This window comes from Ursus arctos, unplaced genomic scaffold (assembly GCF_023065955.2).
Source record: "Ursus arctos isolate Adak ecotype North America unplaced genomic scaffold, UrsArc2.0 scaffold_18, whole genome shotgun sequence".
NCBI lineage: Eukaryota > Metazoa > Chordata > Mammalia > Carnivora > Ursidae > Ursus > Ursus arctos.
The window spans coordinates 53,122,562-53,139,716 of NW_026622852.1; the positions used below are offsets into that span (position 1 = coordinate 53,122,562).

General features: G+C 53.1%; 3 protein-coding genes across 4 annotated transcripts in view; 2 read left to right on the forward strand and 1 right to left on the reverse strand.

The window, feature by feature from the left end:
* STXBP1 (syntaxin binding protein 1) overlaps positions 1 to 4,553 on the forward strand; it is a 69,943-nt gene extending 65,390 nt beyond the window's left edge. Inside the window, exons 18-19 of one of the 2 annotated variants that reach the window (XR_008959995.1) lie at positions 617 to 684; positions 1,420 to 4,553. Coding sequence is in view for 1 of the 2 variants with exons in the window: in XM_048223176.2 (XP_048079133.1) it covers positions 617 to 632 (16 nt within the window). In the remaining variant the exon portion in view is untranslated. Of the gene's footprint in view, positions 1 to 616 lie in introns of both variants that reach the window. The other variant, XM_048223176.2, reaches the window with a different exon arrangement.
* A 4,594-nt stretch (positions 4,554 to 9,147) lies between these two features.
* On the forward strand, positions 9,148 to 15,391 carry CFAP157 (cilia and flagella associated protein 157). The gene is made up of 9 exons (XM_026514018.4): positions 9,148 to 9,365; positions 11,249 to 11,520; positions 12,235 to 12,388; positions 12,820 to 13,087; positions 13,487 to 13,617; positions 13,856 to 14,006; positions 14,377 to 14,543; positions 14,715 to 14,901; positions 15,201 to 15,391. Exons 1-9 carry the CDS (start codon positions 9,193 to 9,195, stop codon positions 15,270 to 15,272), a joined length of 1,575 nt encoding a protein of 524 aa, XP_026369803.2. The 5' UTR covers positions 9,148 to 9,192; the 3' UTR covers positions 15,273 to 15,391.
* On the reverse strand, positions 14,876 to 17,116 carry PTRH1 (peptidyl-tRNA hydrolase 1 homolog). Its single transcript, XM_026514016.4, has 5 exons — positions 16,915 to 17,116; positions 16,343 to 16,562; positions 15,972 to 16,071; positions 15,748 to 15,793; positions 14,876 to 15,649 (listed from the first exon to the last, which is right to left on the reverse strand). The coding sequence occupies exons 1-5, from the start codon at positions 17,008 to 17,010 to the stop codon at positions 15,443 to 15,445; spliced, it is 669 nt and encodes a 222-aa protein (XP_026369801.2). The 5' UTR covers positions 17,011 to 17,116; the 3' UTR covers positions 14,876 to 15,442.
* Between the last annotated feature and the right edge of the window lie 39 nt (positions 17,117 to 17,155).

A 17,155-nucleotide genomic window follows, 5' to 3' on the forward strand; every position in this document is an offset into this window, starting at 1 on the left:
TCTGGCCTTACTCCGGAGAGCCGGAGGACGAAGGCTTCTGAGGTGGTCCGTTGCAGATGAGACTGCCACCCCGGCTGTGGCCCAGAATCTTCTAGACCCCAGTCAGCATCGTCCACGCTAAGATCTGTAATGGTCTCACATCTGAGGACAGTTCACGAAGCTTGTCTTGGGCCCCGGGCAGCAACAGGGCACTGGTTGTGGTCACGGGAGCGCTTCCTGGTCTTATTTCTCCTTCTCGGGAATGTCTCTCTAGCTCAGACACTGCAGGCCTCTGTCTGCAGACACTCTCTACTTGGTGGCAGCATGTTTGGGGCATGCGATGAGGGCACTTTATCCATCTCATGCTCTCTCCTCCCTTCCTGCTGCCCTTTGGCCTTAGGAGCTCTCCAGATCGAAATCCGGTGCACATCCTGTTGCTCCGGAAGCCTGTTCAGAACCTGCGCAGACGGAGATGGGTTTGGCCCAGCTTGGGGAGTGGACCCTTAGGTTAAGGTTGGGGTCGCACCGGAAGCCTGCTGGAATAGGAGGCACCTGGGAGTGGGGTTCTTTGTAGGAACTTCTGATCTACTCTTTGGTCCTCAGTCACTGTCTCATTCAAATCCTGATCTCCTTCAAGGCATGAAGACACCTAACAACTTGAGGCCAGTTGGCGGAAGCTACTCCTCCTCGACCCACTGTCCGCTGGTGAGACTTGCCTGATAGGGAGGTAATGGTGACGGTGACCGTTCATTGAGGCCCTGCCCCACGTCAGACCCCTCGTGTACTGCATCTGCGGGGTGGCTCCCTTCCCAGTTTCACGGATGAGGAGGCCGAGGCCAAGAGCAAGGCAGTAGCCCGCAAAGCCCACTCCAGCTGGGGGACATCAGACATTCACCGTCTTATAGCAATAGTCGCTGCCCCCGTAACCAGGCCCCTGGAATGAAATCCAAGATCAGTATGTTTAAATTCTAAATCACTCCAAACTGAGTTTACGTTAAAGCAGAGTGAATGCCATTTACTCCTTCCTTCCAGGCCCACGCTAGTGGCTTGCTAGTCTCTCCCTGATTGTCTCTGACATGCTTTGACCCAGGACACCTCTCTCCATTCCACCCCCCTCACCACCAGCCAACAGCAGAGACCCGACCCTTTTCATGCTTCTGGCAGTTCTCTGGTGTTACACAGCACAGATGGAGCCTGGGGGCCGCCCCTCCAAAAAGTCTCCCGTGGTGTTAGATATTCTTGGAGGAACGGGGGATTCTGAAACCAAAGTAGACGGGGCTGAATCAGTAACTGAGCAATGCTAGACCAAGAGAGGTCTGTGAGCTGTAGCTGGTCACTCTGCCTTTCCAGGGGGCCAGGGCCAGGCTGAAGGGTGTCACCCAGATCCTGCTCGGGGGCCTGTCCCCCTGCCATGGTGTGATACCAGGCATTCATCCCTAGGAGACAGACTGGCAGAGTGGCTAGGAGCACAGACCTCAGCCTCATGCAGGCCTGGGTCCAATCCACTGTCGGTCTCATTCCACGTGGCCCTGGTGAGGGATTCCGTCCCCTCCTGTGAGGAATGCCTATGGAGGAGTGCTGCCGAGTTGGCCCGTGGTGAGTACGGTAAGCGCTCGCTCCGCGCTGATGGTGCTGCCGCTGGACCCCAGCTGAGTCTGCGGAAGTCCTTTGGGAACAAGCTATATGTCCCTCAGCTAGAGAACGGGTAAACTGTGGCTAACTCTGTGGCAGTTAAAGAGGCGTGACCTACACCTGTCAACGTGAATAAATCTTAGAAAGTTAATATTGAGTGAAAAGAGCAAGTTACAGAAGAATACACACAGAATGATGCATTTATGTAAGGCGGTAAAGCCTCATAAAAAGCGCCACATACTGCTTATGGATTCACGTGTTGCAAATGTGCAAATGCGTGTACGAGAATGATAAATACACCAAAGTCAGGGCAGTGGCCACCCATGAGGCAAAGGGTGGTCATTGTGTTACCTTATATCCCCAGTCACAAGACGAACCCGTGGCTTAAAAGCGCTTCATAGAATAAAATAGAGAGAGAGATAATAATTCCAATTGTACTTAATATGTGTTGAGCAATTATGTGTCAGGCATGAGTGTTTATATCTATCTTGCTGAATCTCCTCAATTTTAGGAGTTAGGTATCCTTATTGACCCTATGACGGATGGGGAAACAAAGACACAAAGACAGAGTAATTTGGCCAAGACCCCCAGGTGGCACATGGCAGAGCCTAGGTTTAAACATGGCGATCTGACTCCAGAGCCCAATTTCTCTACTATCAGAAAAACATGACCGGGGCGCCTGGGTAGCGCAGTCGTTAAGCGTCTGCCTTCGGCTCAGGGCGTGATCCCGGCGTTCTGGGATCGAGTCCCACATCGGGCTCCTCCGCTGGGAGCCTGCTTCTTCCTCTCCCACTCCCCCTGCTGTGTTCCCTCTCTCGCTGGCTGTCTCTCTGTCACATAAATAAATAAAATCTTTAAAAAAAAAAAAAAAGAAAGAAAAACATGACCGGTATAAAAAGACGACAGGATTCTGATGTGAATACAGAACATGAGTCTGTATGGGTTGGAACTGATAATAACTCTTTAAGAATTAGTTTAGGGGTGCCTGGATGGCTCAGTCGGTTGAGCGTCTGACTCTTGATTTCAGCTCAGGTCATGATCTCAGGGTTGTGGGATCGAGCCCCACATTGGGTTCTGCGCTCAGCAGGGAGTCTGCTTGAGATTCTCTCCCTGGCCCACCGCCCCTCCCCCACCCTGCATGGGCGAGCTTGCTCGCTTTCTCTCTCTCTCAAATAAATGAATAGGTCTTTTTTTAAAAAAATGATTCATTTACACAGCAACCAAAAAAAGAGTGGAAATAAGACACAACAATAAAAATCAGATTTTCCAGGACAGCAAGCTACACCTCCCTGGTTCCCCGTGCATTACCTGTCATGAAGGAACACTGTCAGAGAGTAAGTACGTGGGCATGGTGACCTCGTCCATAAGCCAAGCACTTTCCTCACACCAATCACAAAAGAGTATATCCTAGAATGAAACCAAGTAATTCCACCTCTAAAGGTAGGGAAGAAACCCAAAGTACAGAGACAGCAATCAGAGTTCTACTCCTTAGAGTAAAAAGTAGCATCTGAGGTAATGTTGCCAAGAAGCTTGTCAAAACCAGCCACTGCTGACCTCCAGCATCCTTTGAGCAAATGACAACTTGCCTGGTGGAAACGGTCACTGAGAGAGTGAAAAATGATTTGGAGGACCCTTTGTCAACACACATGCTTCCCTTTTCAATTGGATCAAACAGTGACGAGCAGAGTTTGAGTCCTCTCTTGGCAGGAGGGCTCCCTCTGCAGAGGGGAAGGGCTCAGAGAAGGCTTGTTCTCTTCATTAAAATCCCATGCTCAGAGGACACCCAAAGCACAGGCAACAAAAGGAAAACTAGATCATTTAAACCACATCCAAATTTTAAATTTCTGTATATCAAAGGACACAATCAACAGAGTGAAGAGGCAGCCCAGAGAATAGGTGAAAAAAATTTACAAGTCATATATCTGATAAGGAGTTAATATCCAGATATAATATAAAGATATATAATATAAAGAACTCCTGCAACTCACCAACAAAAAACCTGAATCAAAAATGAGCAAAGGACCTGAATAGATATTTCTCCAAAGGAAATATACAAATGGCCAATAAGCACATGGAGGGAAATGTAAATCAAAACCACGAGATATGGACTCATACTCGTCAGGTTGGCTACTACCAAAAAACAAAAACGAGAAAACAACAAGTTTTGGCCAGGATGTGGAGAAATTGGAACCCTCCTGCACTGCTAGTGGCAACGCAAAATGGTACAGGTGCTGTGGAAAACAGGATGGAGGTTCCTCAAAAAATTAAGAATAGAATCACCATATCCTGATTCTGCACCCAATTCCAGTGTGTGGGCATTTTCCCCATATCAAGCAATTCTCCAACACCAGCTGGGTGTCCTACAATTCAGCTCCAGTCTGACACCCTCTACCCAGAGATCAGATCCCACAGGTTAAGAGCTCAGTCCCGTAACGTAGTGAAGAGAAGGGCCATATGCACCCCAATGTTCATAGCAGCAATGTCCACAATAGCTAAATCGTGGAAGGAGCCGAGATGCCCTTCAACAGATGACTGGATTAAGAAGTTGTGGTCCATATATACAATGGAATATTACTCAGCTATCAGAAAGAACGAGTTCTCAACATTTGCTGCAAAATGGACGGCACTGGAGGAGATAATGCTAAGTGAAACATAAGAACATAAGAACAGTAGGGGAAGAAAGGGATAAAGAAAGGGGGGGTAATCAGAAGCGGGAATGAAGCATGAGAGACTATGGACTATGAGAAACAAACTGAGGGCCTCAGAGGGGAGGGGGGTGGGGGAATGGGATAGACCGGTGATGGGTAGTAAGGAGGGCACGTATTGCATGGTGCACTGGGTGTTATACGCAACTAATGAATCATTGAGCCTTACATCGGAAACCAGGGATGTACGGTATGGTGACTAACATAATATAATAAAAAATCATTAAAAAAAAAAAAAAGAGCTCAGTCCCGTAAGACTGCCCTGCCCCCCACGTCAGCCACCAATCACAGGTCCAGGGTGTTACCTGTGTTTCTGACCCACTGGCTGTAAATCAGAGGTTCCCACAACCCCCTCCTTGGGTTCAATTAATTTACTGGAGCTGCTCGCAGAACTCAGGAAACCAGTTTACTCACTGGATTACTGGTTTATTACAAAGGATATTAAAGGATATAAATCAACAGCCAGATGAAGAGATACATAGGGAGAGGTCCCAAACAAAGGAGCTTCTGTCCCCAAGGAGTTTGGGGCCCAGCACAGGGACACATGGATGGCTTGTGGTTTGTCAACCTGGAAGCTCTTTAAACCTAGTCTTTTTGTTGGTGTTGTTTGTTTTGTTTTGTTTTTTTTTATGGAGCCTTTATAATGTAGGCACGGTTGATTAAATCATTGGCCATTGGTGATTGAGTCAGCCTCCAGCCCCTCTCCCCATCCCTAGCAGTCAGGAGGTGGGACTGAAAGTTCCAACCCTCCAATCACAAGGTTGGTTCCTCTGGAAACCAGCCCCCATCCTTATGTGCTTTCCAAAAGTCGCCTCATTAACATAAACTCAGATGTGGTTGAAAGAAGTTTGTTATAATATTGAGACACCTTTATCACACTTATCACTTAGGAAATTACAAGGGTTTTAGGAGCTCTGTGCCAGAAACAGAGAAGTCCAAAGATGTATCTCTTCTTATAAATCACGACTAGGTCACACATAGGACCTAGCTGTCACACTTCTATGCATATACCCAAAAGAGTTGAAAGCAGGGTCTCTAGGAGATCTTTGTAAGCCATGTTCATAGCAGCATTATTCATAGCCAAATGATGGAAGTAACCGAAGTGTCTGTTGACGGATGGGTAAATAAAATGTGCCATATACACACAATGGACTATTACTCAGCCCCAAAGAGGTGGACACCTGCTACAACATGAATGAACCTTAAGGACATTATGCTACGTGAAATAAGCCCATCACACAATGACAAATACTGTATGATTCCACTTATACGAGGCCCCTGGAGTAGTCCAATTCATAGAGACAAAGTAGAATGGTGATCACCAAGGATTCAGGAGAAGGGAGTAGGTCCTTGGTGTTTAATGGGTAGAGTTTCAGTTTCACAAGGCGAGAAGAGTTCTGGAGATGGATGATGGTGGTTGTGCAACGATGTGAACATACTAATGCTACCATACGCTTAAAATGGTTCAGATGGGGGACGCCTGGGTGGCTCAGTTAAGTGTCTGCCTTCTGCTCAAGTCATGATCCGAGGGTCCTGGGATCTAGTCCTGCATCGGGCTCCTTGCTCAGCAGGGAGCCTGCTTCTCCCTCTCCCTCTGCCTATAGCTCCCCCTGCTTGTGTTCTCTCTTCCTCTCTCTCTGACAAATAAAATCTTTTTAAAAAATGGTTAAGATGGTAAATTTTATATGCTATTTTACCACAATTTAAAATAAAGATATCCACTATGGATTGAATGTTTGTGTCCCCTCCAAAAAACTCATATGCTGAAAACCTAATGCTCAAGGTAATGGTGTGAGGTCCGGCCTTTGGAGGGTGATTGGGCCTTTGGAGGCTCTGCCCTCATGAATGGGATTATTGCTCTTCATAAAAGAGACCCCACAGAGCTCCCAGCCCTTTCTAATTTGGGAGGACACAACAGTAAGTCTGCAACAGGAAGAGGGCCCTTGCCTGACTCTGCTGGCCCCAACCTCAGACTTCCAGCCTCCAGAACTGTGAGAAAGAAATTTCTGTTGTTATAAGCCACACAATCTACCATTTTGTTACAGCAGCCCAAACGGGCTAAGACAAACTCCCATGCTCAGAAGTGGTTTTCTGGTTGGTTGATGCTTTCCTTGTGAGCCAAGGGCCCCTGGGGCCAGTGTTGAAAGAGCCCTGTTTCCGAGAGCGGTGAGGACAGCCCCGCTCCATGAATGCCCGGCTTCTCGCCTGTGCCCCCAGTTGGCAGTGCCTCCCGATCTTCATACAGAGCTGGAAGGAACAGACCTTGTGACCGCAGTCGAGTTCTAGCCCTGGGTGTTGGAGGTTCTTCAGCATGCCGGAGGAGGCACTGAGACGACATTTCCACACACAAGTGTGAGGGACACAAGACTGAAAACCTCCCTTCACAACGCTGAGTAAGCCACTTCTCTGGTAGCAAGGAACTTGTTCAAATGGTTTATCTTCAGGATCTGAGTGGCCTGTCACTCCAGAGCCAAGGTATCATGCTTTGTTAAACCATATTTTAAAACTACACCAAGTCCTGGAATGAAACTTGAAGAAACTCTTCCCAGAGCTGAAAGCAGAGAGTAGAACAAGATTGGGGTCAATTGTGAAAGTGGCCACCATGCTCTGCGTGTCCTCGCCTTTCCTCTGGGCTGCCTGTGACCTGCTTTGACCACTGAAATGTGGCAGGAATGGGCTTGTACTCACCAAGCCTAGACCTCAGCAGGTCTCACCACTCCTGTTCTTATACCCTTATGACTCTCCAACTGCCATATTAAATGCAAACTGGGCCAGTCTGCTTGGTGACAGGAGGCAGTCCCTCCATTGCCCCCACCAACATCTAGCCACACCGGGCGTACAAGTGACCAGCTGGTTGAGAGGCACAGGATGGGCCCAGCCTGGATCAGACAGACCTGGCCTATCCAGAAGAATCCCAGGGAACCAGGAGCTCAACCAATGGTTCTTGGCTTAAGCCAGTCCTCTTCATTGCTCTCTACCAAGATCTCCATTGGTTTTGACAACGTCCTTACACGTGAAGTTTTTGAAGCTCTGATCCAAACAGTGAGCTCCCTCCGGTAGAACAGTGGAGCTCTTTGTCTGTACAGCCTGTCTTTCCCCGGAGCAGAACCCATAAACCACTGCCCCCAAGCTGGGAGCCAGACCCACTTTTCCCGGAGTGACAGCGCTCCTTAAGTGAGCACTACGGGGTGGCAGCCCCTGGTCTTCTGAGCTTGCCCCCACTGGTGTGGAATGCCCCTGCCCCCAAGCTAACTGAGGTGGGGCCCAAGGTCCAAGTATTCGCAGCCTGCTGCCTCCCACCGAATTTCTATCTTGCCGGTGGGCCTGTGTGGGAAGTCCTCTCTGCTGTACCTGATTGGAACAGAGATTCTGCAACATAGGACTGGACGTACGAGGAAGCCCAGCAGCCTGCCCTCCCAGGATGGAGCTGTGGCCCCAGACTTGGAGCTGGAGGGTAAGGGAGCCCCCTTCTTCTTGGCCCACACCTGCTCAGAACAGTGCACCCCAGCTTAAATGTCTGTAACACAGAACTGGGGATGGAGAGTAGATATGTTTTCTTCTGACACCAATTGCATGGCACTTTTCTATGTTATCTCTCTGAGTCTCCAACACCAGCTGGGTGTCCAGTGGTTCATTTTGAACACTACTTAGTGCAGACCCCACAGGTCAAGGGCTCAGTCCCATAAAACTGCCCCCACTTCATCTACCAGCTACCAGTGGAATATCTAGGCTACCCATACTTCTGCCCAGCTGGCTACAAATTCGAGAGTTCCCAAGACCCCCTCCTCAGGTTTGATAATTCATAGAACAACTTACAGAACTCAGAAAAGCACTTTGCTATTTTATTATAAAGGATACAACTCAGGAACAGCCCAATGGAAGATCTAGATCACAAGATCTAGCCACTCAAACTGGCCCCAAATGCTTAAGTAATACTGATTTTCCCCTTGTCCAACCATCAGACTTTCAGAGTAAAGTTGCAGCGATCTCTTACTAAGTGCTGAGCCCTAGGACAACAGGGATGAAAAGCACCTGGCCACCATCCCAGGGAGTGCCTGGGCTCTTATAAGCACTGGGTGGACAGCAGGCATACAGGCATAGCTGGCTGGAGATGAGGGCTGGGAGATGGAGCATGGTGGGGCCGGTGCCTAGGTGGGGCTCACAGTTGCAAGCCAGGGCATCTGCCAGCAGGACACTGACCACCTATCCCCCTGCTCCAGGATGCTGCCATCCCAGGTCAAAGCCTACAGTGAGCCTTTGTTTGCCTGGGTCAGCAAATGGGACACTTCCCCTAAGCCTTGTGGAAAACGGATCCAGTCTCTGGACAGGGACGTCCTGGGACTCCAGCTTAGGAGCCTTGATACAGGGCATCTCTTAGCATACTGCCTCCCCACCATGCTTCGGATGAAGTGAGAAAATGATTTGCTATGTAGCTATATCACCAAAGAATTAACAAGCTGGTCTCAGAGGGGTCAAGGGAGAGGTTCATTGACCTGGGCACTAGCTTCTTTTGGTTCTCGGGACTCTGGGAAGGTCCCCCCTCTCTGATTGGCAAGGTGGTGGTTTCTAGGGCTCACCCATTGTAACATTTCCACCTGGGGGAAGGTGAGGTCTCCCCAGAGCCCAAAAAAGTGCCCCAAGAGCCTGGCATCCCGATCTTTGAGATGCCATGGCCTGGGACACCCCGGCCCAGGGCCTCTGTGGTGCTTGGCCTTGGAGGGGAAGGCCAGTTGCTAGAGCCCGGCCTTGCCAGGAAGAGGGCAGGGTCCCTTTAAGCTCTGCCTCACTCCCTCAGTTTGTTGCTATGTATGGGACTACCTTCCTTAGCAACCATCTGGCTTCTTAAAGGGGCCCTGGAGTAGTGGTTGCCACCGCCATGGCTCCCAAAAAGAAGGCAACCAAGGGGGCCAAGGAGCCCGAGGTCAAGAAGAAGAAAGGTGGCAAGAAGGATCCCAACATGGCCAACAAGCCCATGGAAACGGCTTTAAGCGAGGAGAACCGAGAATTCTACCACATCCAGATCAGAGACCTGGAGGACAGGCTGGCCCGGTGGGTGGGGTCAGGGAGGCTGGTCTGCTGGGTCAGAAGCCCTGCTTACAGCTGACGAAAGAGCAGGCTCACTCAGGGGGTCCTAGGCCTGTGTTTGGCTTCCCATGTGATGTCTAGACCCCACCCCCACCCCCAGCCTGCTTTCTCATAAGTAACATTGAGAAGCTTCACAATTTGACCCCACCCTATCTCGGCTCCCAGATTCCTGGGGTCCTAATGCTAACTGGCAACCCTGCCTCAGGCAAGTACCCCTCCCCCTGCCTCACTCCTGCCCCGTGGGATTATGTGCTTTATAAAAGGACAGAGTTCAATCAGTGGGATGAATTGAAAATGGCAGCCCCCGGCAGGGGGGTGGATCCTATGTCCTTTCTTCCACCACCCCTCCCACTCCCAGAGTGCCTGTACTGATTCTCAGGTGTTTTTTCACTCTGGGCCCAAGTAAATGAGGAGGGTTGTCTCCCTGTAACTGTGTGGCGTAGATGGTAGTGTGAGATGGTAGTGTGTGTGGGAGGGGTCTCTAACTTGCCCATTTTTCTTATTTTAAAACTAGTTTCCTCCCACTTACGATGCACCAGCCTAGTCTCAGGGTGACCCTTAAAAGACAAACCCCTTTAGTGACCATTAGGCAGTTCTTCCCCAGATGATGTTGCAGATACTCACAGCTAATGTTGAGTCCTTCATATGCACCAGGTGGGTCCTGTGCTGGTGCTCACTTCATCCTTGAAACAGTCCCACGAGAGGTCCTGACATCATCCCCATTGTACAGGTGGAGGGACTGAGACTCAGGGAAGGAAGTCACTCCCAGGAGGAGGTGCTAGGTTGGGAGCCCTGGCCCTTCTGACCTCCCTACACCAAGCTGCTTCCTCACTCCGAAAGCAGGTCATTCAGCTCTGTACCGCCCAATGTTCTGTATGCAGTAGCCCTTCAAAAGATGTTGGTTGAGTAAATAATGAACTAAAACATCTTTCCAAAGAACTTCTACAAATTATTCTACTGGGAACACCAGTAAATCAATTATATGATACTGTTAAAAATTCCCAAGTTTCTCTCAAGCTGAGACACCAGATGAAATGTATTTGGGGATAATGCATTTGGGACAGTTATTAGGTGCTTACTGTTTGCAGAGCCCCTCTGTCAGGCCCCAAGAATACAGAGGTGGAGGTGGTCAGGGTCTGCCAACTGAAGATAGATATGACATCAGGTCTTGACTGCCCATTGGAACAAGGACCCACTGACAGGAGGGCACCAAAAAGAGGGTCACAAATGTGGCTCGGGTCCAAGAAGGCTCCACTGAGGAGGCTCACCAGGGTTCACTCAGTGAACAAAGGCAAGGAAGACATGTTCAAAGGTTTGGGATTGCAAAGCATGAACGTGTTGGTGGTGGGGGTGCAGAGCTGGCCAACTGCAGCAGTAAACACTGTGGTTAAGAGCCTCGACTTTAGGGTCAGACGGACTGACTGAGGTTCAAATTCTGATTTCGCCACTTACTAGGAATTTCTTCATCCCTCTGAGCCTACATTTCCTCATCTGTAAAATGGGTATAATTATCATAGTACCCACTTCCTCATGGATTCAACATATACACACTGAGTGCCTAGTATATACCAGACACTATCCTAGGTGTTGGGGACATAGCTGTGAATATACCAAAGGCTCTGGCCTGATGGAGCTTACATTCTGGTGATGTAATGGATGTAAAGCGCTGAGCACAGGTGTTAGCTGTGGTCATGAGTGCAGATCAGGGGGCACAGTGGGAGATGAGGCTGGATTTCCACGTGAGGAACCTCGAATGCCCCTCTATGGGAGGTGCAGGGGAACGGGCCTCGCTGCGTGGAAGCCTGGCTTGCCCACTTCCCTGGATCTCTGCCCCACCCCCGCCCCAGGTACCAGCGCAAGTGGGACGAGCTGGCTGTTCAGGAGAAGCTGTTCCGCCAGGAGTTTGAGCAGCTGGCCAACAACAAGAAGGAGATCGTGGCCTTCCTCAAGCGCACACTCAACCAGCGCGTGGATGAGATCACTGACCTCAATGAGCAGCTCCAAAGCCTGCAGCTGGCCAAGGAGATGGAGAAAGATGCCTTTGAGGCACAGCTAGCCCAGGTGCGCCATGAGTTCCAGGAGACCAAGGACCAGCTCACTACGGAGAACATCATCCTTGGTGAGGGGGAGTACTGGCAGGCGAGTCTGGGGGCACACACCATGGGGGTGGAAACCCAGCGCTCTTGCTCTTGGGGCTCTAATCCCAGCTCTGCCACTGACTTTGTGGCCTTGGGCAAGCACTTCTCTTTGACCTTCAGTTTTCTCATCTGGGAAATGGGTATAATAGGTCTACCCTGAGTAACAGCAGCTATGTGCGGCTTCTTCCCACGCATTATCTTCTCTAATCGTCCCAGTCACTGCCCAGGGAAGGAAATACTATCACCCAGTTTGTAGGTGAGGAAGCACCTCAAGAAGTTGAATTGTCTTGCCCAAGGTCACCTAGCTGGCAAGCATTGTTTTGAGGATTAAGGACAGCATTAGAGCCTGGCCTAGAGAAGGTGTTCAAGTTCAGTGGCTGCTGTCAATGTCATTTTCCAGAAAACAGAAGTCAAGGGAGGCTTTTCTGAGGAGGTGGAAACTGAATGAGGCTTCATAACATTAGTGGCAGGGAAGAGGGGGCATTCCAGATGAAGACTATGAACGTGGGCAGGACTGGGCATGACATGTTGTAGGGCCAGGGGTCTGGCCCTACTGGATTAGGAAGCATAGGGAGGGCAAGAGGACATGGAGGAAGTGGGGAGGGAGGAGGATCGCTCAAGGCCATTGCTGCCCTGCGGGGGCCCTGCCCTCCCGAAGTGGCCCCTCACCAGGCCTGTGCCCTGCGGTGGGGCAGGGGGGAAGCTGGCAGCTCTGGAAGAGTTCCGGCTGCAGAAGGAGGAGCTCACAGACAAGTTCACGTCGCTGGAGGACCAGCTACGGAAGCAGGAGAGTGAATACAAGGATTACGTGTACAACCTAGAGAAGAAGTCCGTGCTGGACAAGGACAGGTGGGCAGCTGGGTGCTGGGGCGAAGCACAGTTCAGTCCTCAGGACTCCGACAGCCTCAGCTTCTAATTGGGGGGATTGCACTAGCTCAAGAACTCCCCAGCCTGGCTGGTGATTTGTAAAGAGTAGGAGAAAACAGATAAGCGCCCAGCTCTAATCCTTACCCTGGCATTAGAGAATCTTTGGACTTCCTTTTGCCACTTTTGGTGACTTAAATTATATTTACTCAATAGGTAAAAATAATACATTAATATGGGTCAAAATGCCAGAGGTACAAAGGGTCTACCATGAAAAGCCTCCTGCCTGAAGACCTGCTCATCCTGGGAAATAGAGCATAGTGGTGGCCCTGAGCACTCTGGGGAACCCCACATGGGAGGGCAGTGCCTGTGCCAACTCTGCCTGATGCCCCCTCCTTCCCACCCATACTGACTAGACTGAGGAAAGAGATCATCCAGCGTGTGAACCTGGTGGCCACCGAGTTCCGCAAGGTGGCCACTAACCAGATGTGGGACACGACGAAGCGGGCCATCATAGAGAACAACACGGTCACCCTGCAGCTGTCCAAGATATCCCGGCAAGGCATGCAGCTGCTGCAGGAGAATGAGCAGCTCAAGGGCACCCAGGACAAGCTGTGCAAACAGCTGGATCTGCTGGAAAACACCCAGAAGGTCATGGCCAGGCATAGCAGAGGCCACCATAAGGTGTGCCTGCCAGGCCCTCAATCACAGGGCATTTGGCACATAAAGCAGGAGGGAACCCTAGGGGTGCTGCTTCAGGGCAAACACAGCCTGGCAGGGTTGGACCCCAGGCTGGCGCCCAGTCATGAGGGAGGCAGCAGTGAGGGGACGGGGTCCTCTGTGGGGTCTCCTGGGTGCTGGGTGCACCTCTGGCTTTTCTTTATTTGGTCTAAAGCCCCATAACTCATTGAAGTGGAACCCACCCCTGGGCATCCGGGGGCTCTGACCAGACACGGTGCTGGGTCCCCAGGACCTTGGCTGGCTTCTCTGTACAACGGGGTGAGCTCTGGTTGAGGTGGGGGAGCGTGGCTGGCAGAGGGCCTGCAGTAGGCCCAGGGCATGGCCACCTGCCTGCACCCGCAGATCATCCTCATGCTGACCGAGAAGTGCCTCGAGCATCAGCGGGGCACAGTGGAGACCGAGCAGCTGCGCCTCCAGCTGAGCCAACTGGAGCAGAGCCTTGGGCAGCTGCAGCAGGACAACCAGGCTCTGAGGTGTGGCCCAGAGAGAGGGGTGAGCAGTGGGGGCAAGCAGGGGGGGTGGGGGTCTTGAGCCCATCCCTTTTAGGCCACATGCCATGACACAGGCCAGTGGCTTCCCCTTTCTCGAGGGGGTCTTGAGGCTTTGTCTGTCTAGCAGGCTAAGGCCTGGGGCTGGATGAGGGCCCCTGTGGGTTAGAGAGAAACGGCCTAGCACGGGGAGGGGGCTGACTCGTCCCGGTCCTGGGTGCAGGAGTCAGAGAGACCAGCTGAACTTGCAGCTGGAGAGGCAGCAAGCTAAGGCACAACGGCAACAGCAGGAGCTGACCAAAGAGCAGAAGGTTCGGGCAAGTCTGGAGACAGCCCTGGCCCAAGCCACCGTCTTCCTACAGGACATTCTACAGGTGACAGGAAGTGGGTAAAAGTCAGGGGCGGGGGGAGTGGGCCAATGTCAAACACTGCTTGGAGATAATGGGGATACCGGGAGAGGGCCAGGCCAGGGCCAGAGGCCGTACCTTTCCCCTAGAGAGACTCCTGGCAAGTCTGTCCTTTCCTGATCCTGCACTCCAAAGATCCCCTGAAGGTCTCAAAGTTGCTCGAGTCCCTCGCTGAGGCCCTGGAAGGCCTTGTGCCTCAGGCTTCACATTTGGAGAATGGGTATCCCACCATAGCCAGGGCACACTTGGAGAAAACAGGCACCGGGGTTGGAGTTTCCCAGAGGTGGGTGTTGGGGCCACTCCGGGCCTAATCCCCATGGCCCACTCTCACCGGCAGATGCAACCCGATGAGGAGGACGGCGACTTTGATGTTGTGTTCCAGCTACAGCTCAAGGAGATGCTGCAGCAGCTGCTGACCATGCTCAGCGCGGCCACGCTCCTAAGTCCCCAGCCGGCGGTGTGGCCCCGGCGAGAGAGCCAGCCCCATGGCCCACGCAAGGAGAGGTGAGTGAGTATGACTTCTGTATGACTTCAGAGGCAGCAGCTGTGGGACTTGGCCAGGGGCTCTTCTTGGCTGACCCCGGGCCACCAGAAACCTGGCTCCCCAAGGCCTCTCTGAACCTCAGGCTCCTCAACTATGAAATGGAGGTGGTGATGCCAGTCTCTTCTCCACAGCCAGCCCAGCACCCAGCCACCCAAGATGGGGTCTCTGCCCCAGCAGCTATCCAGCATCACACCCTACCAGCCGGGGGACCTGGGCGTGGTACCTCGACGGGCCCACATCCCACCCAACCCTGAGGACCTCAGGCTGCTCTCACACACCACCCGTGTGGGAACCCTCCAGGCGCACAGCTGCCCTGAGGTGAGAGTGCCAAGGGCCCCAGGGACGGCAAGACAGCAGCCAGCTGAGGTACAGATCATAGCTCTGCCACGCTGCAGCTGTATGGCCTGGGGGCTGTGCCCAGCTCTCTAAGCCCACATTTTCCCCACAGAAAAGTGTGGCAAGGCCTCAGTGTGCTAAGGCATGCCCACACGTCGCCTGGGAAGGGGGCTTGCTGGACCCTGTTGGCCCTTCCTCCACTGGCAGGGGAAGGGTGGGATCCCCGGGGACACCCCCTACCCAGGAGGCCTCAGCTTCAAGCCGCATCTTTAATCTTACAGATCCACACCTCTGGTTCTCCAAAAAGATTCAAAAAGTTTAGTCTTCCTGAAGTTTCTCTACTTTCCAAGTAAGACACAGAGAGAAGACCAATCCCCATTCCAGAAGTGGACCACTGTGGCCACAGTCCCCTCTTTAATCCACAGGCAGCCTGGGGCAGCCCAGAGAAGAGTTCTATAAAAAGCAGATACCACAAGTTGGCGTGGCACCTCTGTGAACATGGCTAGGTGTGTGGGCATGGTGGTCAGGCAGGCACGTGTCCAGTGATGACAAAGCCTGACGGGGGGCCCTGGCTTCGCTCACGGATGTGGTCCAGGAGCAGGTCAGTAGCTCGCTCCAGCAATGGAGGCAGCAGCTCCTTTTCAGCGGCGGAGAAATAGCCCAGTACGTGGGCCTGCACCGTGTCAGGGTGTGTCGGGCGCCCAATGCCCACCCGCAGCCTCGGCATTGCCTGTGGGGATCAGAGGGACCCAGAGAGCTTTGATAAGGAGTGTCGGGGGCCCCATGCTGGCCCACCAGACCCAGTGCAGGACAGAGGGGCAGACTCACACTGGAGTTGAGACAGGTAATGCAGGAACGGACTCCGTTGTGGCCCCTTCAAAGGGATACGGAAGGGCCAATTAGTGCTTCCCTAGATTGGCACCCTTCACCCCTCCCAGCCCCGGCTGGGGTCAGAACACCCCTATTCCCTGCCGAGACTGGGATCGGCATTCATACCCCACTCCAACTGGGAGGCTCCTCCCTGGCCCACCCTGACCTGCTCAGGGCCTCACCTGGAGCTTCCCCCAAGCTTCAGAGCCAGTTTCCCCAGGGGCTTGTCCAGTTCATCGTGCACCAGGTAGACCTCCTCAGCAGTAAGCCCAAACAGCTCCGCTGGGCACAGACAACAGTGGCCCTGGTTACTGCCCATCAGCCCGGGGGGGGGGGGGGGGAGGTTGTCCCGATTCACAGCTCTCATGAGGAGGGACCGCAATTAACCCCATTTCACATATAAAGAACCTGAGATTCCTCCAAGTACCCAAGGCCATACGCAGCAACTGGAGCTCAACAGGCACCTGGAGGTGAACAGATCTGCCGCCGCCCAGAACCCCCCCTCTCGCCCCTGCGCCCTCCCGGCCCGCCTCCTCGGGTGCCCTCAACTCACCCGCCCGGGCCACGCTGCGCCCGTTGTTGTTCATGAGGCGCCGCGGCCGAAGCAGGACCAGCTGGGCATCCCCGAGCGAGGCCAGGGCGAGGTCGGCGGCGCAGCGCCGGTCGCGCGCCCAGCCGTCCGCCACACCCAGCCGCTGCGCCAGCTGCCCCAGCACCGCCAAGCCCACGCTGTGCCGCGTGCCGGGCAGTCCAGGGTTCCCCAGGCCGGCCACCTGCGGGCGGCACCAGGGAAACTGAGGCCCGACATTTCTCGCCACCCTCTACCTCACAGCGCCCCCTAGGATCCAAGCCAGAGAAAGGAAAACGGACGGCAGGGTAGAGTGGGAAAGGGGCGCGAAGAAGGGGGCCCAGAAACCCCGGAGACTCCAGAAGGCTGAGGGCCCCGCGAGCTGAGCGGTCAGAGCAGAGTTCCCAGAAGTTTAGGGCCCGTCAGAATACTGGACCCATTTTCTAGATGAGAAAACCGAGACAAGGAATCTGGGGAATGTTGTCTGGAGACAATGTCAGAACAGAAGCTAGTTAGGGCCCGGGAGCCCCTACGCCGCCGCCCCCCACTCCACTCACAAGCCACCGCTTCCCCGGCGGCCGGGGTTCCAAAACCCCCAGGCTCATGGCGCGCCTCAGCCACAGCGTCGCTCTCAGGCTGCCGAGCCGCGGCATGATATTCCTATTCACGTCCTCGGCCCCGCCCCTTGACGTTCTCAGCCGTCGACCAATCGCGGTGGCCAGCTGTCCCCAGCGTCCAATCCCGGGCGGGCTACGGGCCGGCGTGCTTTAAGGAGCGGAAGTGGCGGGGCGGTGGTGT

Bases quoted from the DNA above. Each gene is read 5' to 3' on its own strand.
- CFAP157 (XM_026514018.4), top strand. From the start codon at position 9,193: ATGGCTCCCAAAAAGAAGGCAACCAAGGGGGCCAAGGAGCCCGAGGTC. The intron at 13,088-13,486 runs GTGTGCCTGCCA...CTGCACCCGCAG, and splicing joins ATAGCAGAGGCCACCATAAG to ATCATCCTCATGCTGACCGA. The intron at 13,618-13,855 runs GTGTGGCCCAGA...TCCTGGGTGCAG, and splicing joins CAGGACAACCAGGCTCTGAG to GAGTCAGAGAGACCAGCTGA.
- PTRH1 (XM_026514016.4), bottom strand. From the start codon at position 17,010: ATGCCGCGGCTCGGCAGCCTGAGAGCGACGCTGTGGCTGAGGCGCGCC. The intron at 16,072-16,342 runs GTGAGTTGAGGG...GTCTGTGCCCAG, and splicing joins GCGCAGCGTGGCCCGGGCGG to CGGAGCTGTTTGGGCTTACT. The intron at 15,794-15,971 runs GTGAGGCCCTGA...ATCCCTTTGAAG, and splicing joins AAGCTTGGGGGAAGCTCCAG to GGGCCACAACGGAGTCCGTT.